This window comes from Hemiscyllium ocellatum, chromosome 22 (genome assembly GCF_020745735.1).
Source record: "Hemiscyllium ocellatum isolate sHemOce1 chromosome 22, sHemOce1.pat.X.cur, whole genome shotgun sequence".
NCBI lineage: Eukaryota > Metazoa > Chordata > Chondrichthyes > Orectolobiformes > Hemiscylliidae > Hemiscyllium > Hemiscyllium ocellatum.
This window is the reverse complement of record NC_083422.1, coordinates 53341055-53359915: the sequence shown is the minus strand read 5'-3', so window position 1 is coordinate 53359915 and position 18861 is coordinate 53341055. Positions and strand designations below refer to the sequence as shown.

General features: G+C 46.0%; 1 protein-coding gene across 1 annotated transcript in view; it reads left to right on the top strand.

The window, feature by feature from the left end:
- Nucleotides 1–13536, top strand: part of loxl4 (lysyl oxidase-like 4) — a 135805-nt gene extending 122269 nt beyond the window's left edge. The window contains exons 13-15 of the mRNA XM_060842498.1: nt 764–900; nt 4393–4504; nt 13016–13536. Coding sequence (XP_060698481.1) covers nt 764–900; nt 4393–4504; nt 13016–13086 — 320 coding nt within the window. The 3' untranslated portion in view covers nt 13087–13536. The remainder of the gene's footprint in view (nt 1–763; nt 901–4392; nt 4505–13015) is intronic.
- The last annotated feature ends 5325 nt before the right edge of the window (nt 13537–18861 follow it).

The window sequence follows — 18861 nt, the reverse complement described above, 5'->3', positions numbered from 1 at the left end:
ACAGTCTTCGTGGCTCGGGAACCCTGTTTGCAGGTGTTTACCAGTGCAGCACTCCCTCAGTGGGACCTCAGGGTGGGTTTTGGGGGGGAGGATATAGGCAGTTGTTGAGTTGGGTGCAGGGTTGGTGTTGATCAGGAGGGGTTTAGGGAATGGAGGAAGGTTATTAAAATGGCTGTGTTTACCCTGAAGGAAGCAAAGCCTCAGCATTTTACAGATGGTAGGATGCAGTAGTATCTTGGGAAACAGATGTTAAACCATGTCCCTCAACAAAGGAAAGATCCAAAACATTTAACTGCACTCACATCTGTCCAATCTCAGCACCTCCATCACTAGTCTGAAACTTAATAGCCCAAAGGCCATTCCCATGATCTCCTTAGGAGTTGTACTGTGCAGTTTGGGATCTCTGGCAAAGATCATTTGACCATTTATATCCATCCCAATGGCTTTCGACTCCATTTTCACCGTTGGTTGGCTGTCAGATGGGGATCGATGATTTGATTCAATTTATTATTGTCTCACGTGCCTGAGTACAGTGAAAAGGTCTGTTTTGCATGCAGATCATACCATACAAAGACAACAAGATCATAGTGTGATTGAACAGAGCGAGGAATACAGGTAACGGGTTCAAAGAAGGTGCACAGAAAGCAAGATCAACATTAGATTTGAAAATTGAGAGCTCCATTTGGAAATGGACAATGGACTGAGTTGATCTTTGTGTGTGGTTTTTCAGTTGAACCCCTTTTCTCTCTTCATTTCCCACTAGGCATTTACAAACGATACGCCTGCGCCAACTTTGGGGAGCAAGGTGTCACTGTGGGCTGCTGGGATCTCTATCGCCATGACATCGACTGTCAGTGGATTGATGTTACTGATGTTAAACCAGGAAACTATGTCTTTCAGGTATGGAAACCACGCAACTCTCTTAGTTTGGAACGTCAACAATAGTGTAGCATATAGGAATGTTCTGTGTCTCTTTTTCCCTTAATAGGAGCAAAGGATGACACGGTGCCTCACAGTGCCAGGGTCCCAGGTTCGATTCCAGTCTCAGGTGACTCTGTCTATGTGGAGTTTGCACATTCTCCCTGTGTCTGCGTAGGTTCCTTCCCACAGGCCAAAGATGTACAAGTTAGGTGTTTTGGGCAACTCAGCATGGCCATTGTCCAGGGATGTGAAGCCCTCGGATAAGCAGGAAGAGGGTAGGGTGCTCTTCAGAGTGTCAATGCAGACTCCATGAGCCAAATAGAGTCATAGAGATGTGCAGCACAGAAACAGACCCTTCATTCCAGCTCATCTATGCCGACCTATATCCTAAGCTAATCTAGCCCTATTTGCCAGCACTTGGCCCATATTCCTCTAAGCCCTTCCTATTCTTGTACCCATCCAGATGCCTTTTAAATGTTGTCGTTGAAGCAGCCTTCACCAGTTCCTCTGGCAACTCATTCCATATACATACCACCCATTGCCCCCTTTGGTCCCTTTTAATTTTTTTCCTTCTTACCTTAAACCTATACCCTCTAGCTTTGGATTCCCCCAGCCCAGGGAAAAGACCTTGTTTATTCATCCTATCCATATCCCTCATGATTTTATAAACTTTTAGAAGGTCATCCCTCAGCCTCCGACACTCCAGGGAAAACAGCCCCAGCCTATCAACCTCTCTCTGTATCTCCAACCCTCCAACCCTGGCAACATCCTTGTAAATCTTTTCTGAACCCTCAAGTTTCACAACACTCTTCCTATTGCAAAGGCCTCTTTCTGTGCTGTTGGGATTCTATAGAAGTAATTTCTACAAAAACAAAAAGTAGGAGGGTCATCGTGTGGTCAGTGGAGATTATGGAATTAGAAAGCGCAAGCATGCCCTACTGTTTTTTTTATTTGCTCACAGGGTGTGGTGGGGATGGTAGCGCCAGGGATGAACAGAGTGAAGCAGAATTGATGAAAATGTACTTCCCTTGTTGGGATGGAGGAAGCAAAGTGAGTGGGTTACTCTTCGGAGGGTCGGTGTGGACTTGTTGGACCAAAGGGCCTGTTTCCACATTGTAGGGAATCTAATCATGAGAGATGTGGAGGACATCCCAATTGATGTATTTAGGATTGACATGTTATGAGAGACTAAGGAAAAGCTGGACTGGATAGTCCATTCCCCAGAAAAGGGGTGACATCGGGAGTCCTTTGCAAGGGTTTGATCAGGTCAGCGAAGAGAAGATATCTCCATTTGGGGGCAGCCTGGTAAACCAAACATAGAAACATCCTTTCCCTTCTTTCCTAAAAGTGGTGGGAATATGGAACACAGTAAAGCTGTCTCATTAGAGAGAGAGAGAGACAGAGACAGAGACAGAGACACACACAAAAAAAAGGTGGCATTTTAACCTGAGGGTCACCACCCCTCGGGTGAGAAGATTAGATTAGATTACTTAGTGTGGAAACAGGCTCTTCGGCCCAACAAATCCACACCAACCCTCCAAAGCACAACCCCCCCAGACTCATTCCCCTACATTTACCCCTTCACCAACACTACGGGCAATTTAGCATGGCCAATTCACCCTGACCTGCACATCTTTGGATTGTGGGAGGAAACCAGAGCACCCAGAGGAAACCCACGCAGACATGGGGAGAATGTGCAAACTCCACACAGACAGTCACCTGAGGTGGGAATTGAACCCAGGTCACTGGCGCTGTGAAGCAGCAGTGCTAACCACTGTGCCGCCCATGGCAGAAGACAGAACATTCACAGTAACCTTAACTGGTGTGGGAACTGAACCCACTCTGTTAGGGTCACTGTATCACACAGCAGGTCTCCTGTTGCCTGAGCTAACTGACAGGGCTTACTACCACTTGCAGGGCTTGAAGTGAGTAGATGTGTTTAAGGGGAAGCTGAACAAAGATCGATGATGGAAATAAATAAAACTATCCGTGCGTATGGCAAGGTGAAGTCAGGTCAGTGGAGGCTCATGTGGAATGTGGATGCCAGCATTGTTTGAGTGGGCCAAATGGCCTGTTTTTGTGCTGTAGCTATGTGCAAATGAAGGCGTTTGGTTTCAGTGTATTAAGAAGCAGCCAATGAAGACAGCAGTGAGTGGGAAGCAAGCTGGGGGTTGAGTGGCAGGTGACAAGACTCTCTGGATTTCCCATACACTGGACAGAGTGCAGGATGCTCTGGGGTATAAGGGTCAGAGCTAACAAACAGGACCTCAGCAACTGATGGGGGTAGAGGGAGAGTGAAGGATAACACTTGGGGAGTGTGGGTGATGGGATGGTACCTCTTTCTCTGTAATCCATTGAACATAGTACAGCACAGGAACAGGCCGTTTGCTCACAATGTTGTGCCAAACATGAAACCAAATGAAACTAATCCCTGCTGCCTGCCTTTGGTCATTATCCCTCTATTCACGTGTTTATCTAAAAGCCCCTTAAATGTCCCTATGGTATCTACCTCCGCCACCACCCGGCTGCGTGTTCCAGACTCCTACCACTCTCTCCTTTGCGAAGAAGTGACTTGGCAGAGAATCTCACCTGGTCCCTCCACCCCAGCTCCATCCCCAAGGAAGCCCAGCAGCGTCTCTACTTTATGAGCAGGTTGAGGAAAGCCCCCACCCCCACATCCTCACCACATTCTACTGAGGGTTCACTGAGAGTACCCTATGCCGCTGCATCACTGCCTGGTTCGGGAGTTGCATCGTCTCAGATCGTCAGACCCTACAACAGATTGCGAGGACCACTGGTCATCTGGGGATCACTGGGGTCTCTCTTCCCTTCATTATAGACATTTACTCCACACGCTGCATCGGAAAGACAAAGATTATTGTGGAAGACCCCACACCCCCCTCACTCAAACTCTTCTCCCTCCTGCCATCTGGCAGAAGATACCGGATCATTCGGTCTCTCACGGCCAGACTGTACAACAGTTTCTTCCCTCTGGCCATCAGGCTCCTTAGCACTGTATGATCAAACTCTATTCCATCTGAAACTCTTTGCACAATTTTGAATTGCTGTTAGACCAATGTTTTATTAATTATCATTCTTTTATTTCACTGTCATTTGTACACCAATGTGCCGATTGCCTTGACATGGCAGGAATTACTGAGCTTGTGTGTTTTGCACTTCTTATGCACTTTATGCCACATGTGTATCATCGTGTAGTTTGTGCTGTCCATGTAGCACCCTGGTCCTGGAGGAACGTTGTCTCGTTTTTCATGTCTCGGTTGTATATGGTAGAAATGACAAATAAAGCTGCTCATGACGGTTGACTCTTGACTCCTTTGAACATTCCCCCTTTCAAATTAAATGCACGTCCCACTCCACTGGTATACTCCCCTTCTAAGAATTTGTGTCCCAATTAATCTGTAGCTTTCTTTCTGAAAGTGTCCTGAATTTCCATCTCTTTCCTTCACCCAGGTCCACATCAATCCCAACGCCGAGGTGGCTGAGTCTGATTTCTCAAACAACCTTGTGAAGTGCCGATGTAGATACGATGGTTTTCGGATCTGGATGTATGGGTGCCACACGGGTACGTAATTCTTCAACAGGAGCTGAATCTCAGGTCATCACTGAACGTGTCCCCACGGGGATTATCTTCATCAGCTCTTTGCTGTTAACCACTGTATTATACCAGCAAGGATTTCTGAACCAACTGAGTCTTCGGAAAAATCCTACCATCTCCCAAGATCCCATCATGCCTCCAATCCTGACATCTTTTCCATTTCTGATTTCAGTTCGCCCACTATTGGATTTTTAGGGGACTTGACAGGGGAGATGTGGAGACGTGTGGGAGAGTCTAGGACTAGGAGAGTCTAGGAGTGGGGTATCGTCTGAGAGTAAGGGGGTTGTCCATTAAAGACTGAGATGAGGAGGAATTTCTTGTCTCAGAGGGGAGTGGAATTCTTTACCGCTGAGTGTTGTCGAGGCTGGGTCATTAAGTGTATTCAAGGTTGAGATTAGTTTTTAATCAGTAAGGGTTCTGGGGAAAAGGCAGGAGGGTAGAATTGAGGAATTTCAGGTCAGCCACGATTTTATTGAATGGTGGAGCAGACTCGATGGCTGAATGACCCAGTTCTGCTCTTATGGTCTTACACTGTCAGCTGCTTGGGCCCTACGCTCGAGATTTGACCTAAGGCCTATCAACCTGCTGTACTGGTCAGTCTTCCCCAGGAACCCCTCAGAATGCAGGCTAACTCTCCAATATACTGTTGAGGGAGGGGCTGCACTGCCCCAGGGATGACATTCATCTGAGTCCACCTCTCCCCTCTCAGGTGGCTGTGAAACATCTTGTGGCTTCTGTTTTCATCAAAGGTCAGGGGCGTGGTGTCCAGGCCAATATTTATCCTGTGATCAACTACACTTCAAAAAGAAATGATGCTCTCCCAGCTGTTTGTGCCAGTCTCTGTGTGTACATTGGCTGTCACTAGACCATTGAACAGTACAGTACAGGAACAGGCCCTTCAGCTCATTATGTCCATGACTGGGAAGCCATTCCAAACTTATCCTATCTGCCTGCCCATGGTCCATATCTCTGTATTCCCTACCTGTTCATGTGTCTGTCTAAATGCTCTTAAATGATGTTATCTTATCTGCTTCTATCATGTACCCTGGGCAACATGTTCCCAGCAATCTCTTCCCTCACCTCACTTAGTATCCCGGGATATTACCCAGCAGGCCCTGGGGACTTACCTACCTTAATGTTTTTCAAGACACTAACATCTCTTCCTTCTTCATGTCAACATGACCCAGAATATTAACGCAGCTTTCCCTAATGTTACCATCATCCATGTCCTTCTCCTTGGTTAAAATTGGTGTGAAGTGCTCATTAACGACCTCATTCACTTCCTCTGGTTATTTGAGTGGACCTACCTGTTTCCTAGCTACCCTCTTGCTCATAACGTAAGTACAAAATGTCTTTGGACTCTTCTTAATACAGTTTGCCAAGAACATTTCATGGCTCCTTTTAGCCCTTCCTAATTTATTCTTTCCTGCTTACTTTATATTCCTCAAGTACCTCAGCTGATTTCAGTTTCCTAAACCTTACACATGCCTCCTTTTTCTTTTTAACTCAACTTTCATTATCTCTTGTCATACACGGTTCCTGAATCTTGCCACCCTTATCTTTCATCTTCATAGGAACAATGTGGTCCTGAACTCTGATAAACTGGCCTTTGAAATACTCCATGTCAGATATAGATTGACCTTCAAACAGCCCCTCCCCATCTAATTTCTCCAGTTCCTGCCTAATGTCGTTGTAATTAGCCTTCCCCCAGTTTAACATTTTCTCCTGAGGATCAATATTATTCTTATCCATAAGTCACTTAAAACTCACAAAATTAGGATCGCTGTCCCCAAAATGCTCTCCCACTGTAACTTCAGTCACTTGGCCAATACAAGGTCTAATATGGCCCCTTCTCTAATTGGACTATTCACATATTGTGTCATTAACCCTCCTGGATGCACGTAACAAATTCTGTCCCATCTAAACCCCTGGCACTAAGGGAGTCCCAATATTGGGGCAGTTGAAATCACCCATTATAACAACCCTGCTGTTTTTACAACTTTCCGTGATCTACCTACGTATTTGTTCCTCTATTTCACCCTGGCTATTGGGAGGCCTATAGCATAACCCCAGGATAGTGATTGCACCTTTCTTATTCAGGAGTTAGAATATAGAATGTAGAACAGTACAGCACAGGAAAAGGCCCTTCAGCCCACCATCATGTGCCACATATGACACCAAATTAAACCAAACCTTTAGTCCATATCCCTCCGTTCCTTGCTTATGTGGTTATCTAAAAATCCCTTAAAAGCCCCTATGGAATCTGCATCCACCACTACCCCTGGAAGTGCGTTCCAGACTTCTACCACCCTCTGTAAAACACCTGGTCCTCACATCTCCTGTGATCTTTCCCCCTCTCCCCTTAAATGCCTGCCCCCCTAGTATTAGACAGTTCAGCTCTGGGAGGGATAAAGATTCTGAGCGTCAACCCTATCTGTGCATCGCATAATTTTATAGATTTCTCTCAAGTCTCTCCTCAGCCTCCGCTGCTCAGGAGTCCTGTCTGGTTATGGTCTCAGTACATTAACACAGTGACTACACTTCAAACAAAAGCGAGCTCATTAGCTGTAATGCACTGTGAGTTGTGAAGGGCGCCATTTCAATGCAAACTATGGCCTCCCTGAAGGAGCCCTCCAAGAGGTAGACAGGATAGTGAAGGCAGCATTTGGTATACTTTCCCTTATTGGTCAGACTACAGGAGTTGGGAGGTCATGTTGTGGCTGGACAAGGCATTGGTTAGGCCACTTTTGGAATATTGCATGCAATTCTGGTCTCCATCCTATTGGAAAGATGTTGTGAAACTTGAAAGTGTTTAGAAAAAATTTACAAGGATGTTGTCAGGGTTGGAGGATTTGAGCTATAGGGAGAGGTTGAACAGGCTGGGGCTGTTTTCCCTGGAACATTGGAGGCTGAGGGGTGACTTTATAGAGGTTTATAAAATCATGAGGGGCATGGATAGGGTAAATAGACAAAGTCTTTTCCCTGGGATGGGGGAGTCCAGAACTAGAGGGCATAGGTTTATGGTGAGAGGGGAAAGATATGAAAGGGACCTAAGGGGCAACTTTTTCACACAGAGGGTGGTATGTGTATGGAATAAGCTGCCAGAGGAAGTGGTGGAGGCTGGTACAATTGCAACATTTAAGAGGCATTTGGATGGGTGTATGAATAGGAAGGATTTGGAGGGATATGGGCCGGGTGCTGGCAGGTGGGACTAGATTGGGTTGGGATATCTGGTAGGCATGGACGGGTTAGACTGAAGGGTCTGTTTCAGCACTGTACATCTTTATGACTCTATGTTCTCTCAGTGCAGCTGTGGGACTCTCTTTAATCAGTAATACAACTCGCCGACCCCTTCCACATCCCTCTCTATCACGCCTGAAACACTAAACCCTGAAATGTGGAGCTGCCAGTGCTGCCCTTCCCTTCCCCAAGTTTCTGGAATTGCTACAACTCTATCGTTCCATGAACTAACTCATCTGCGTTACCTGTTATATTCCTTGCATTGAAATAAATAGACTTCAGCGCACCAGTCCTGCCAAGTTCATTAAACTGGCGTTGGCTGCTCTTCCCATTAGACTAACGTGGCTTAACCTTGACCTTCTCCTCAAGGAGTCTACATGCTGACCTATTGAGCTGGTTCCTCTCCCCTGCCCCATACTCCTTGAAACCCTCCCAAGTGGCACTAGTAAACCTCCCTGTCAGGACATTGGTGTCCCTCCAATGTAGGAGCAACCCATCTTCTTGTACAGGTCCCACCTGCCCTAGAAGAAATCTGACCCCCGTCTTCCTACACCAGCTCTTTACCAATGCATTCATCTTTATTATCTTCCTATTCATGACCTCACTCACACATGGCACAGGGAGTAATCCTAAGGTGACAACCCTCGAGGTCTTGCTCTTCAACATTCTACGTCACTCCCTAAATTTTCTTTTGCAGGACCTCATCTCTCTTGTTACCCATGGACCACAATCTCTGGCTGCTCACCCTCCCCCTTCAGAGTATCCTGTGCCCACCCAGGGACATCTTTGATCCTCCCACTGGGGAGACAACACACCGTCTTGGTGTCTCGCTGATAGCCACAGAAATGGCTGTAGAGTCGCCCTCTCAATACTGCTCTCCCACACCTCCCTACCTTGCAACATTAGCACAGTGACTACAATTCAAACAAAACCAGCTCGTTAGCTGCAATGCACTGAGAGTTGTGAAGGGCGCCATTTCAATGCAAGTGTTCCTTCTGTGATGTTCAGTTTTCAGGCAGTAAGTCGTTCTGTGGCAGTTAAAAACAGCTATTATCTCACAAATCAGAGTCAACCATTTATTATTAAACAGGCTGCATTCAGCGATCGACTCTGATTACAACCAGAATGAGATTTACTCAGGGCCAGTTTCAGGTATAGAATACTGCCCTGGATTATTGGAAATGATTATCTCCGGTTTCTCTGAGTAAGCTCAGGTCACTGTGTGATGCAGTAATTGAAAGATGGTTGGGTTGATAAACTGGAAAGGCGATACCTAGTAGCATTCCAGGCCATTCTGCAAACATTACTGGAGTGAACAGTGCTGCCTTCTCCCCATTCTGTGGGTAGGCTGTGCTTGGCATGTCTGCATTGGACCATGGTATAGACTGGCTTTTGCCCGAAACGTCCATATCGCTGCTCGTTGGATGCTGCCTGAACTGCTGTGCTCTTCCAGCACCACTGATCCAGAACATGGTATAGACTCAGCCCATCACAGGCTCCATCACTGAGGAGAAATGTGACAGGTTTTGGAAGTGCTCGGTGAGTACAGTCTTCTATGAGGAGAGACTGAGGAGATTGGGATTATATTCACTGGAATTCAGAAGAATGAGGGGGGATCTTATAGAAACATGTAAAATTATGAAGGGAATAGATGAGCCAGAAGTAGAGAGGATGTTTCCACTGGCGGGTGAAACTAGGACAAGAGGGAATAGCCTCAAAATTAGAGGGAGCAGATTTAGGACTGAATTGAGGAGGAACGTCTTCACCCAGAGGGTTGTGAATCTGTGGAATTTCCTGCCCAGGGAAGTGGTTGAGGCTTCCTTATTGAATGTTTTTAAAGCTAAGATAGATAATTTTTTTGAACAGTAGAGGAATTACAGGATACAGGGAGAGGGCAGGTAAGTGGAACTGAGATCACAAAGAGATCAGCCATGATCTTATTGAATGGCAGAGCAAGCTCAAAAGGCCAGACGACCTAATCCTGCTCCTAGTTCCTAAGTTCTTGCTGTTACTGGAAAGTTGTAGGTTCAAACGTCCACACAGAGTGTGGGCTACCACAAGGAAGCCAAAATTCCAGGGCACAGTAGCAGGAAAGACCAGGGTCAGGGACTTCAAATACGAAAGCAAAAGCAGAAACTGCTGGAGAAACTCAGCAGGTCTGGCAGCATCTGTGGAGAAACAAAAAGAGCTAACGTTTCAAGTCTAGTAACCTTTCTTCAGAACTGCGTTTCTCCAGCACTGTGTCTGCTTGAGTTTCAGACTTACATCATCCACAACTCTTTGTGTTCACTTCAAACACCCGACTGGTCACCCTGTCAATTCCTGTTCCAAAGAATCGAGCGGTTAAGAAGATTAAACTTTGAAACGCATTTCTCAAACAGTTCCATAAAGAAGCAGAGAACTATGATGCCAATGGTCTGAGACAAACAGAAAATGCTGGAGAGGCTCTGCAGTTGTGGCAGCATCTGTGAGAGTGAGCGAGAGAGAAACACAGAGTTTTGAGTCCAGTGACACATCATGTGAAATGTTCTGAAGAAGTCATATCAGATTTGTAATGTTAACCGTTTCTCTCTCCATGGACGCTGCCAGACCTGCCGAGTTTCTCCAGCACTTGCTGTTTCGATTAATTCCTCATTTCAAAAGGAAGTAGGTTTTATGATGGATGTGATAATTTCAGTGGAATATATTTGTAGGGAATTAATGGGCAGCACGGTGGCTCAGTGGTTAGCACGGCTGCCTCCCAGCACCAGGGACCCGGGTTCAATTCCAGCCTCGGGTGACTGTCTGTGTGGAGTTTGCACGTTCTCCCTGTGTCTGCGTAGGTTTCCTTCCAAAGATGCCCAGCCATGGGAAATTGTCGCAGGGATGTGCAGGCTAAGTGGGTTAGCTAGTGGAATGTGGGATTACAGGGATAGGATAGGGGGGTGTGGGTCTGGGTGGGATGTTCTTTGGATGGCTGGCGTAGACTTGATGGGTTAAATGGCCTCCTTCCACACTGTAGGGATTCTGTGATAAATGTGAAGAGCTGAAAGACCATGAGGAGGACACTCAGTGCGATCTGTCATTCCCTGAGATTAAGATTGATTTATTCCAGGAACCCACTTTTGGGTTTCATCTCCTTTAAAGATGTCACCTAACAAAAATCTGGGTGAATGTATCGTAGTACGATGAGTAGCGTCCTTGTCTCTGATCCAGAAGCTCCAGATTCAAGTCTCGCTCCAAGACATGGTGGAGAACAAAGGTGCATTCAGAATGGAGGAGGTTACTCATAACTTATAATGCTCAGAGAGCTAGCACAGCCGCGATGGGCAGACTGGTCTTCGTTTACACTGTAACAGTTCTACAATAACAGGGCCAATTAGTTTGATTTCAATCTAAAATCCTCCCAATTCGTGCTGCTGAGAGCGGGGGAGATTCCTGGTCAGTGATGTGATAACGAGGATGTTCAAGCCCTGACAAACCCGATTTTTCTTGATGGTATGAAGTTAAATGCAATGTATGTTCAAAGAGACCTGGGGACTCAGGTGCACAGCTCTTAAAAGAGTCAGAAACAAGTGTAGAAAATAATCAAGAAAGCTAATGGAAAGTGGGCCTTTGTATCTAGAGCACTGGAAGTATCAGGGGGCAGAAGCTCTGCTGCAGTTTTACAAAACCCTGGTTCAACCCCCATGTGAGCAGAGCTAAGCACCGGTGGCATGGTGGCTCAGTGGTTAGCACTGCTGCCTCACAGCACCAGGGTCCCAGGTTCGATTCCAGCCTTGGGCGACTCTGTGTGGGTGTTTGCACATTCTCCCTGTGTCTGTGTGGGTTTCCTCCGGGTGCTCCGGTTTCTTCCCACAGTCACAAACATGTGCAGTTGGTCAGGGTGAATTGGCCATGCTAAATTTCGCATAGGCTAGTCAGAGGGAAATGGGTCTGGGTGGGTTACTTTTCGGAGGATCGGTGTGGACTTGTTGGGCTGAAGGGCCTGTTTTCACCCTGGAGGGGATCTAATAATAAAAAAAATTTAAAACTCAAGAGTCCCCCAGTGATCTATAACACAAATAATGTACAAGGTTTGTGCGAAGATTTGTAGCTCGGGTGCTCGTTGTTGTGGTTCTGTTCGCCGAGCTGGAAGCTTTTGTTGCAAATGTTTCGTCCCCTGGCTAGGCGACATCATCAGTGCTCTGGAGCCTCCTGCGAAGCGCTTCTTTGATGTTTCTTCCGGTATTTATAGAGGTCTGTCCTTGCTGCTTCCTGTTGTCAGTTTCAGCTGTCCGCTGTAGCGGTTGGTATATGGGGTCCAGGTCGATGTGTTTGTTGATGGAGTTTGTGGATGAATGCCATGCCTCTAGGAATTCCCTGGCTGTTCTCTGTCTGGCTTGCCCTATGATAGTAGTGTTTTCCCAGTCGAATTCATGTTGTTTGTTGTCTGCGTGTGTGGCTACTAGGGATAGCTGGTCGTGTCGTTTCGTGGCTAGTTGATGTTCATGTATGCGGATTGTTAGCTGTCTTCCTGTTTATCCTATATAGTGTTTTGTGCAGTCCTTGCATGGTATTTTGTAAACTATATTAGTTTTGCTCATGTAAATGTAGTTTACAAAACTAATATAGTTTACAAAATACCATGCAAGGACTGCACAAAACACTGTATAGGACAAACAGGAAGACAGCTAACAATCCGCATACATGAACATCAACTAGCCACGAAACGACACGACCAGCTATCCCTAGTAGCCACACACGCAGACAACAAACAACATGAATTCGACTGGGAAAACACTACTATCATAGGGCAAGCCAGACAGAGAACAGCCAGGGAATTCCTAGAGGCATGGCATTCATCCACAAACTCCATCAACAAACACATCAACCTGGACCCAATATACCAACCACTACAGCGGACAGCTGAAACTGACACCCGGAAGCGGCAAGGACAGACCACTATAAATACCGGAAGAAACATCAAAGAAGCGCTTCGCAGGAGGCTCCAGAGCACTGATGATGTCGCCTAGCCAGGGGACGAAACGTTTGCAACAAAAACTTCCAGCTCGGCGAACAGAACCACAACAACAAATAATGTAATTCTGTCAATTCCTCACTTTTAACATTTCCAAATGATTCACGTACTGAAAGGGTAGTTATGTTTCCCCTGTGCTTTACATGAGGACGTAGTTCCTGACTGTCAGTGCTTGCTGTGGTTTTGAGCTGTGGCTGTTTTTGAGGCCCCTGGATTTATCTCCTCACCTTGCCTTTCAGGTGATGCCTTCAGTGCTGCAATTGAAGACCAGTTTGAACATCAGCTGACCCTGTCCAATAACGTGTCCTAACAATGGAGACTACACTTACAATACCAGGCAATACCTCGGACCTCCTGCTCTGGATCTGTACCCCGGCCTCGTTCAGAATCAGACTTGGACTACCACGCGAGGGAAGGGTTTTACAAACCAGTCACTGAACGGGACCCGGGAGTACAATCTGATCGTGCACTAGGAACTTGTGGTCATGTCCCGATAGGAATAGGTGCTTTAGGGTCACCTTGGCTTTTAGCGCCAGGCGAAGGAAATGAACGACAGCAAATTGAAGAGCAGTCCACCCCTTCCCTGATTTGCTTCGCCCGATGAGAAAAGTTAATCGTAACCCCCTCTGTGTATGTGGTTTATTTTTCTTTTGTTTTCAAATATTGTTCAAAGCTGATCTCATAACGACAATACTTGTACATTGAAATATTGGAGGATATTTTTTGAAAGATCTATATAAATATATAATATTAAACAAAAGGGAGTGTACATGGTGTTCCATGTGTTACAATCTTAATTCTCTCTGGGCTTGTTTGACTCATTACTGTGACACTTTCAAATATTGTGTGGTAACCCTCAGCTGAGGTCAGAACATTTAATGGAGTTGAAATACTGGTAATACACTCACCGTTGCATAAGAGGGGATATTCAGGCACGCACTGTTATCCCCACTATTCTGGATGGCAATATGTATATGCTCGTGCTCCCACACAGTTATTACAGCACAAAAGGAGGCTATTCGGCCTATTGTGTCTGTACTAGCAATACAAACGAGCATCATTCCCTAGTGCCAGTCTCCTGCCTTTCCTGCAGGAATGTGTTGTTGCATTTATACAGGGCCTCGGTGAGGAGAAAGTGCGGATTGCAGATGCTGGGGATCAGAGTTGAGAGTGTGGTGTTGGAAAAGCGCAGCAGGTCAGGCAGCATCCGAGGAGCAGGAGAGTCGACGTTTCGGGCAAAAGCCCTTCGTCAGGATTCCTGATCTGCTCCTCAGATCCTGTCTGACCCATTGTGTTTTTCCAGCACCACACTCTCAACTCAGGGCCTCAGTGAGGCTATACCAGAATATTGTGGGCAGCTTTGGTCTCCTTTTCTGAGGAAGGATGCTCTCGCTCTCGAGGGAGTGCAGCAAGGCTTTCCCAGGCTGATTCCGGGGATGGAGGGACTGACGTACGAGGAGAGATTGATGAGGTTAGGATTGTTTTCACTAGAGTTCAGACAAAGTGAGGTGGGGAATCTCAGAGAGACTTATAACATTCTAACAGGACTGGACAGAGTAGGTGCAGGGAGCATGTTCCCGATGGTGGATGTGTCCAGAACCACCGGTCACAGACTGTGGATTCTGGATGGACCATTCTCATTGGAGATGAGGAGACATTTCTTCACCCAGAGAGCGGTGAACCTGTGGAATTCATTACCACAGGAAGTAGTTGATGCCAAAGCATTGAATGTATTCAAGAGGTGACTAGCTATAGCACTTGGGGTGAATGAGATCAGAGGTTATTGGGGAGAATGCAGCATTAGGCTATTGCGTTGGATGATCAGCCATGATTGTGAATGGTAGGGCAGACTCAAAGGGCTGAATGGCCTCTTCCTGCTCCTATCTTTTCTGTTTTCCCAATTCCTTGCACACCATTTCAATCCAAATAATTTTCCAGTGTCCTCTTGAATGCCTCAATGGAAGCTCTCTCCACCATTCTACTCTACTTTGTTGGTTCCCTCTGTGTACTGAGAGCACAGTTTAGCTCAGCTGGCTAGTGTATGATTCAGATTGATGTTTATAGTGTGGGTTCAGTCCCTGAGAGTGGAAGGCAGAGGCAGACCACCACTGACTGAAAACTGCCCAAGAGGAGCTTTACCAGGATGTAGTCTGGGACGGAGCAGTTTGGCGGTGGAGGGAAGCTGGGTGAGTTCAGGTTGTTTTTCTTTGGAGCAGAAAAAGCTGAAGGGGGTCCTAACTGAGGTGTCGGTAAGATATGAGGGCCTTTGTTGATGGGAAGCAGTTGTTTCCTTTAGTGAAGGGGTCGGTAACAAGGGGGCATCATTTTAAGGTCAAAGGCAGAAAGTTTAGAGGGGATTTGAGGAAATCCATTTTCACCCTGAGGGTGGAAGAAATGTACTGTCCAGGAGGGCAGTTGGGATGGGAAACCTCACAAACTTTAACAAGTACTTGGAAACCCAAAACGTCATAACGTTCAAAGTTATGGGTCTGGTGCTGGAATGTCAGATTTATTTTTTTGGTGATTTTTTTTTGTTGTCGGTGCAGACTTGATGGGCCGAAGGGCCTCCTGTGTGCTGTATGCATTTGTGATGAAACCACTCAGGATGAAGCAGTGACATCAATGCGCCATGGACCATGCTTCAGGTAGAACCTGGGTACTGTCATATAGTGCCTGCTCAGGTACCTCCACATGCACTTTGACCTTTAGCTGTTCTTGATCAGCAGACCATGTTCGACAGGAAGTGTAACTCCACCCCAGTTATCCAGGATCCGGTGGTTTGGGTTTTCACTGCTTCAAAGGTACTGGGGCAATGTTGCTTCTGAATGTTCAGTGGGTGTTAATAAGATGCAAACTAGAGAATGATTTCCAATGCCTCTGCTCTAGAGAAACAGGGATCTTGAAGTGATGGTCATGAATGGGTTAATGCAGTCCTATCAAATTGCTCTTTTAACATGTATCAGATGGTAAAAACAATGGATAATAAAATTCGTATTCTTTGGCATATAGACATCACTCACATACGCTGCAAGTGCAAATCCGCAACTTATAAAATGTGCCCACAGACCTGGCCCAGTACAGGGACTGGAGCTGACACTGACTGAGCTGACACTGACTGGAGCTGACCCACTGTCATCATCCCATTCCTGTAGGTGTGTAGTCACATAACCACACATACCCTGCCCTGAAGGGCATCATGGGTTTTTAACAGCGATCATGGAATCCCTGCAGTGTGGAAGCGGGCATTTGGCCCGTTGATCCTCCAAAGGGCTTCCCAACCAGATCCCGCCCCACCCTATCCCCGCACTTCCCATGGCCAATCCACCTAACTTGCACATCTTTGGACTGTGGGAGGAAACTGGAGCACCCAGAGGAAATCCATGTGCAAACTCCACACAGACAGTCACCCGAGATTGGAATTGAACCTGGGTCCCTGGCGCTGTTAGGTGGCAGTGCTAACCACTGACCACCGTGCTGCCCTACTCCACTACATCACTGCCTCCCCTTGTGTTCGATCTGGGTCAAACTACTTGGAAGCCAGCTACCTTTACCTCTGACCTACACGGACAATTGGAGATTCCGATGCATTGAAGTCCGGTTCGGAACGTTGCCACTATGTATGAACCTCAGAGGGCATTCAGTGGGAAAAACAAATTGCAGGGAGTGTAGGAGCAACCCCCCCTTTATAGCTCCACTCAGGTTGCTGTATGAAAGACAGCGATGGGTATTTCCTGGAAGGCAAAAGACTTGCCTCAATGTTGCTGTGTGTAGGTTCAGCCTAGAAAGTGCTAATCATATCCAAACCTGAACTGGCTTTATTTAAGTCCTACCCTCCAATAGTATGCACAGGGCACAGTACTGGGTGATTCTGACCCCACACTGATGAGCGAAGGGAGAATGGGGGAAGTGAGCTTGGATCAGTGATGCCTCTGTAGAGCCAGGAAGATTATAGGCAAAAGTGAGGACTGCAGATGCTGCTTTTCCAGCACCATTCTACTCTAGACCCAAGAAGATTACAGCCTGTGCGTCTGTGAACAATGTACTCCAACTTCAAGCCATGTCCTAACCCTGAACTGTCGAGGGACCCTACCACCTGATCAGGAGTATGTGCTCTGTCCTTCCTTCCCAATGAATGACCCTCCCATCATCCTGATTAACAGACCATCTCCATTTGGAGGGCATTGAAGAACTTACATTTGTATAGTACCATTCACAACCATCCAGAGCTCTTTACAGTCAATGAAATGTTTCTGTTGTAATGCAGGAATTAATCAACCGTGCCTTGTCCTGGTGAGCCTGTTACCTCTTAGTAGCCAGGATTGAAAGAACGGTGAGTGGGATTAACATAAAACAACTTCTTAGCTCATGACGCAACAAGAAGGAAGGAAAACATTGAGAATGTGAGACTGAGGGAGGTGAGAATCACTGATAAAGGGAGGGAGGGAAGGAAGAAATGAAGGAAAGGAAAGGAAGGAGGCAAAGAGAGAGGGAGGGAAGAATTAAAGAAGGGAAGGAATGAATTAGAATTAGATTTTATAGTCATGTGTACTCAAGTATAGGAATATATGAGTACAGTGAAAAGTGTACAAAGTCTCCATTCTCCGGCACCATCTTGGGTATAAAACCAGAAATGAAATAGAACAACAACAGCAAACAAAGCTGAAATGTAAGAAAAACATCCAGACCTTAAAATCTAAGCCTTATCTCCATGAAGGTGTTTGGAACTACCAATGCAGGCACCTGGGGAGAGTGAGAAGGAATTCATTGATTCTTTATTTTGCAAAATTCTCTAAAGTATAATACTGCAACTCCTGGAAATCCGAACAAAAAGGTGTTATAGAAGCCCAGTGGGTCTTGGCAACATCTGTGAAGAGAGAAAAACAGAGTTAGCGTTTCAAGACTGATAAACTGAACTCAAAATTTCAGATCTCTGGATCCAAAACGTTAACTCTACTTTCTCTCCCGCACCGACACTGCCAGACCTGCTGAGTTTCTCTTGACCTTTCAACATTCTCAAAAAGTGTCTGTTGCACACACTATGCACCGAGACAGATGGGACAGGAATTGGGGCAAGCGCTCCATGTTTGTTTGAGTCAGTCAACCTGAAAGTACTCTCATGCACAGACTCTCCCCTGTAAAAGTAACACGATGGTTCTGTGATCAATGAATGGGGAATAGAATTGCAATTAGAACCAACAGCACCGAATGATCTTTGTAGAATTGTGAGATTTCTAAAACTGTAATGCACACTATAAAGTTACTGATAACTTTGTTTTGATAAATTATTCCTTGATGTGTACACATATATCTGTTTACTGTTGCAATAGTCACACAGCTGCATGGGTGCGGTTAGAACCATGAACTCTTCTGATAAAGACATCTCTGTACAATCCCAGACCTTGGCTAATGTCTCTTTATTTCAATCTATTTGCGTTTTTTCAAACATTGGAGAGTACAGTGGTGTGCAGTGAGGAAGGAGGGTGCATAGACTAATTTGTAAGATGTGGAGTGAATCCATTTAGTAGTACAGAGGGTCTTGTGGCACAGTGGTAGTGTCCCTATCTCTGACCCAGGAGACCCTGGTTCAGGATCCACCTGCTCCTGAAGTGTGTAATAAAATCTCTGAACAGGGCGATTTGAATATATCTGCAAGGTGTCCTGTCAGTGTCCATTGACAAGAACATTCTGCACAGGAATCTCACAGAGTCATATAGCACCCTTCGGTCCAACCAGTCCATGCTGACCATAATCCCAATCTAAACTAGTCCCACCTGCCTGCTCCTGGCCCATATCCCTCCAAAATGCTCCTATTATGTACTTATCTAAGTGTCTTTTAAACGTTGTAACTGTACCTGCATCCCACCACTTCCTCAGGAAATTCATTCCAAATGTGAACCACCCTCTGTGTAAAAAACTTGCTCCTTATGACTTTCTAAAATCTCTCTCCTCTCACCTTAAAAATATGTCCCCTAATCTTGAAATCTCCCAAGCTAGGCATTAACATCTACCATTAACCCTGTCTGTAACCCTTACGATCTTATAAGCTTGTACAAGATCACCTCTCAACATTCTAGACTCCAGTGAA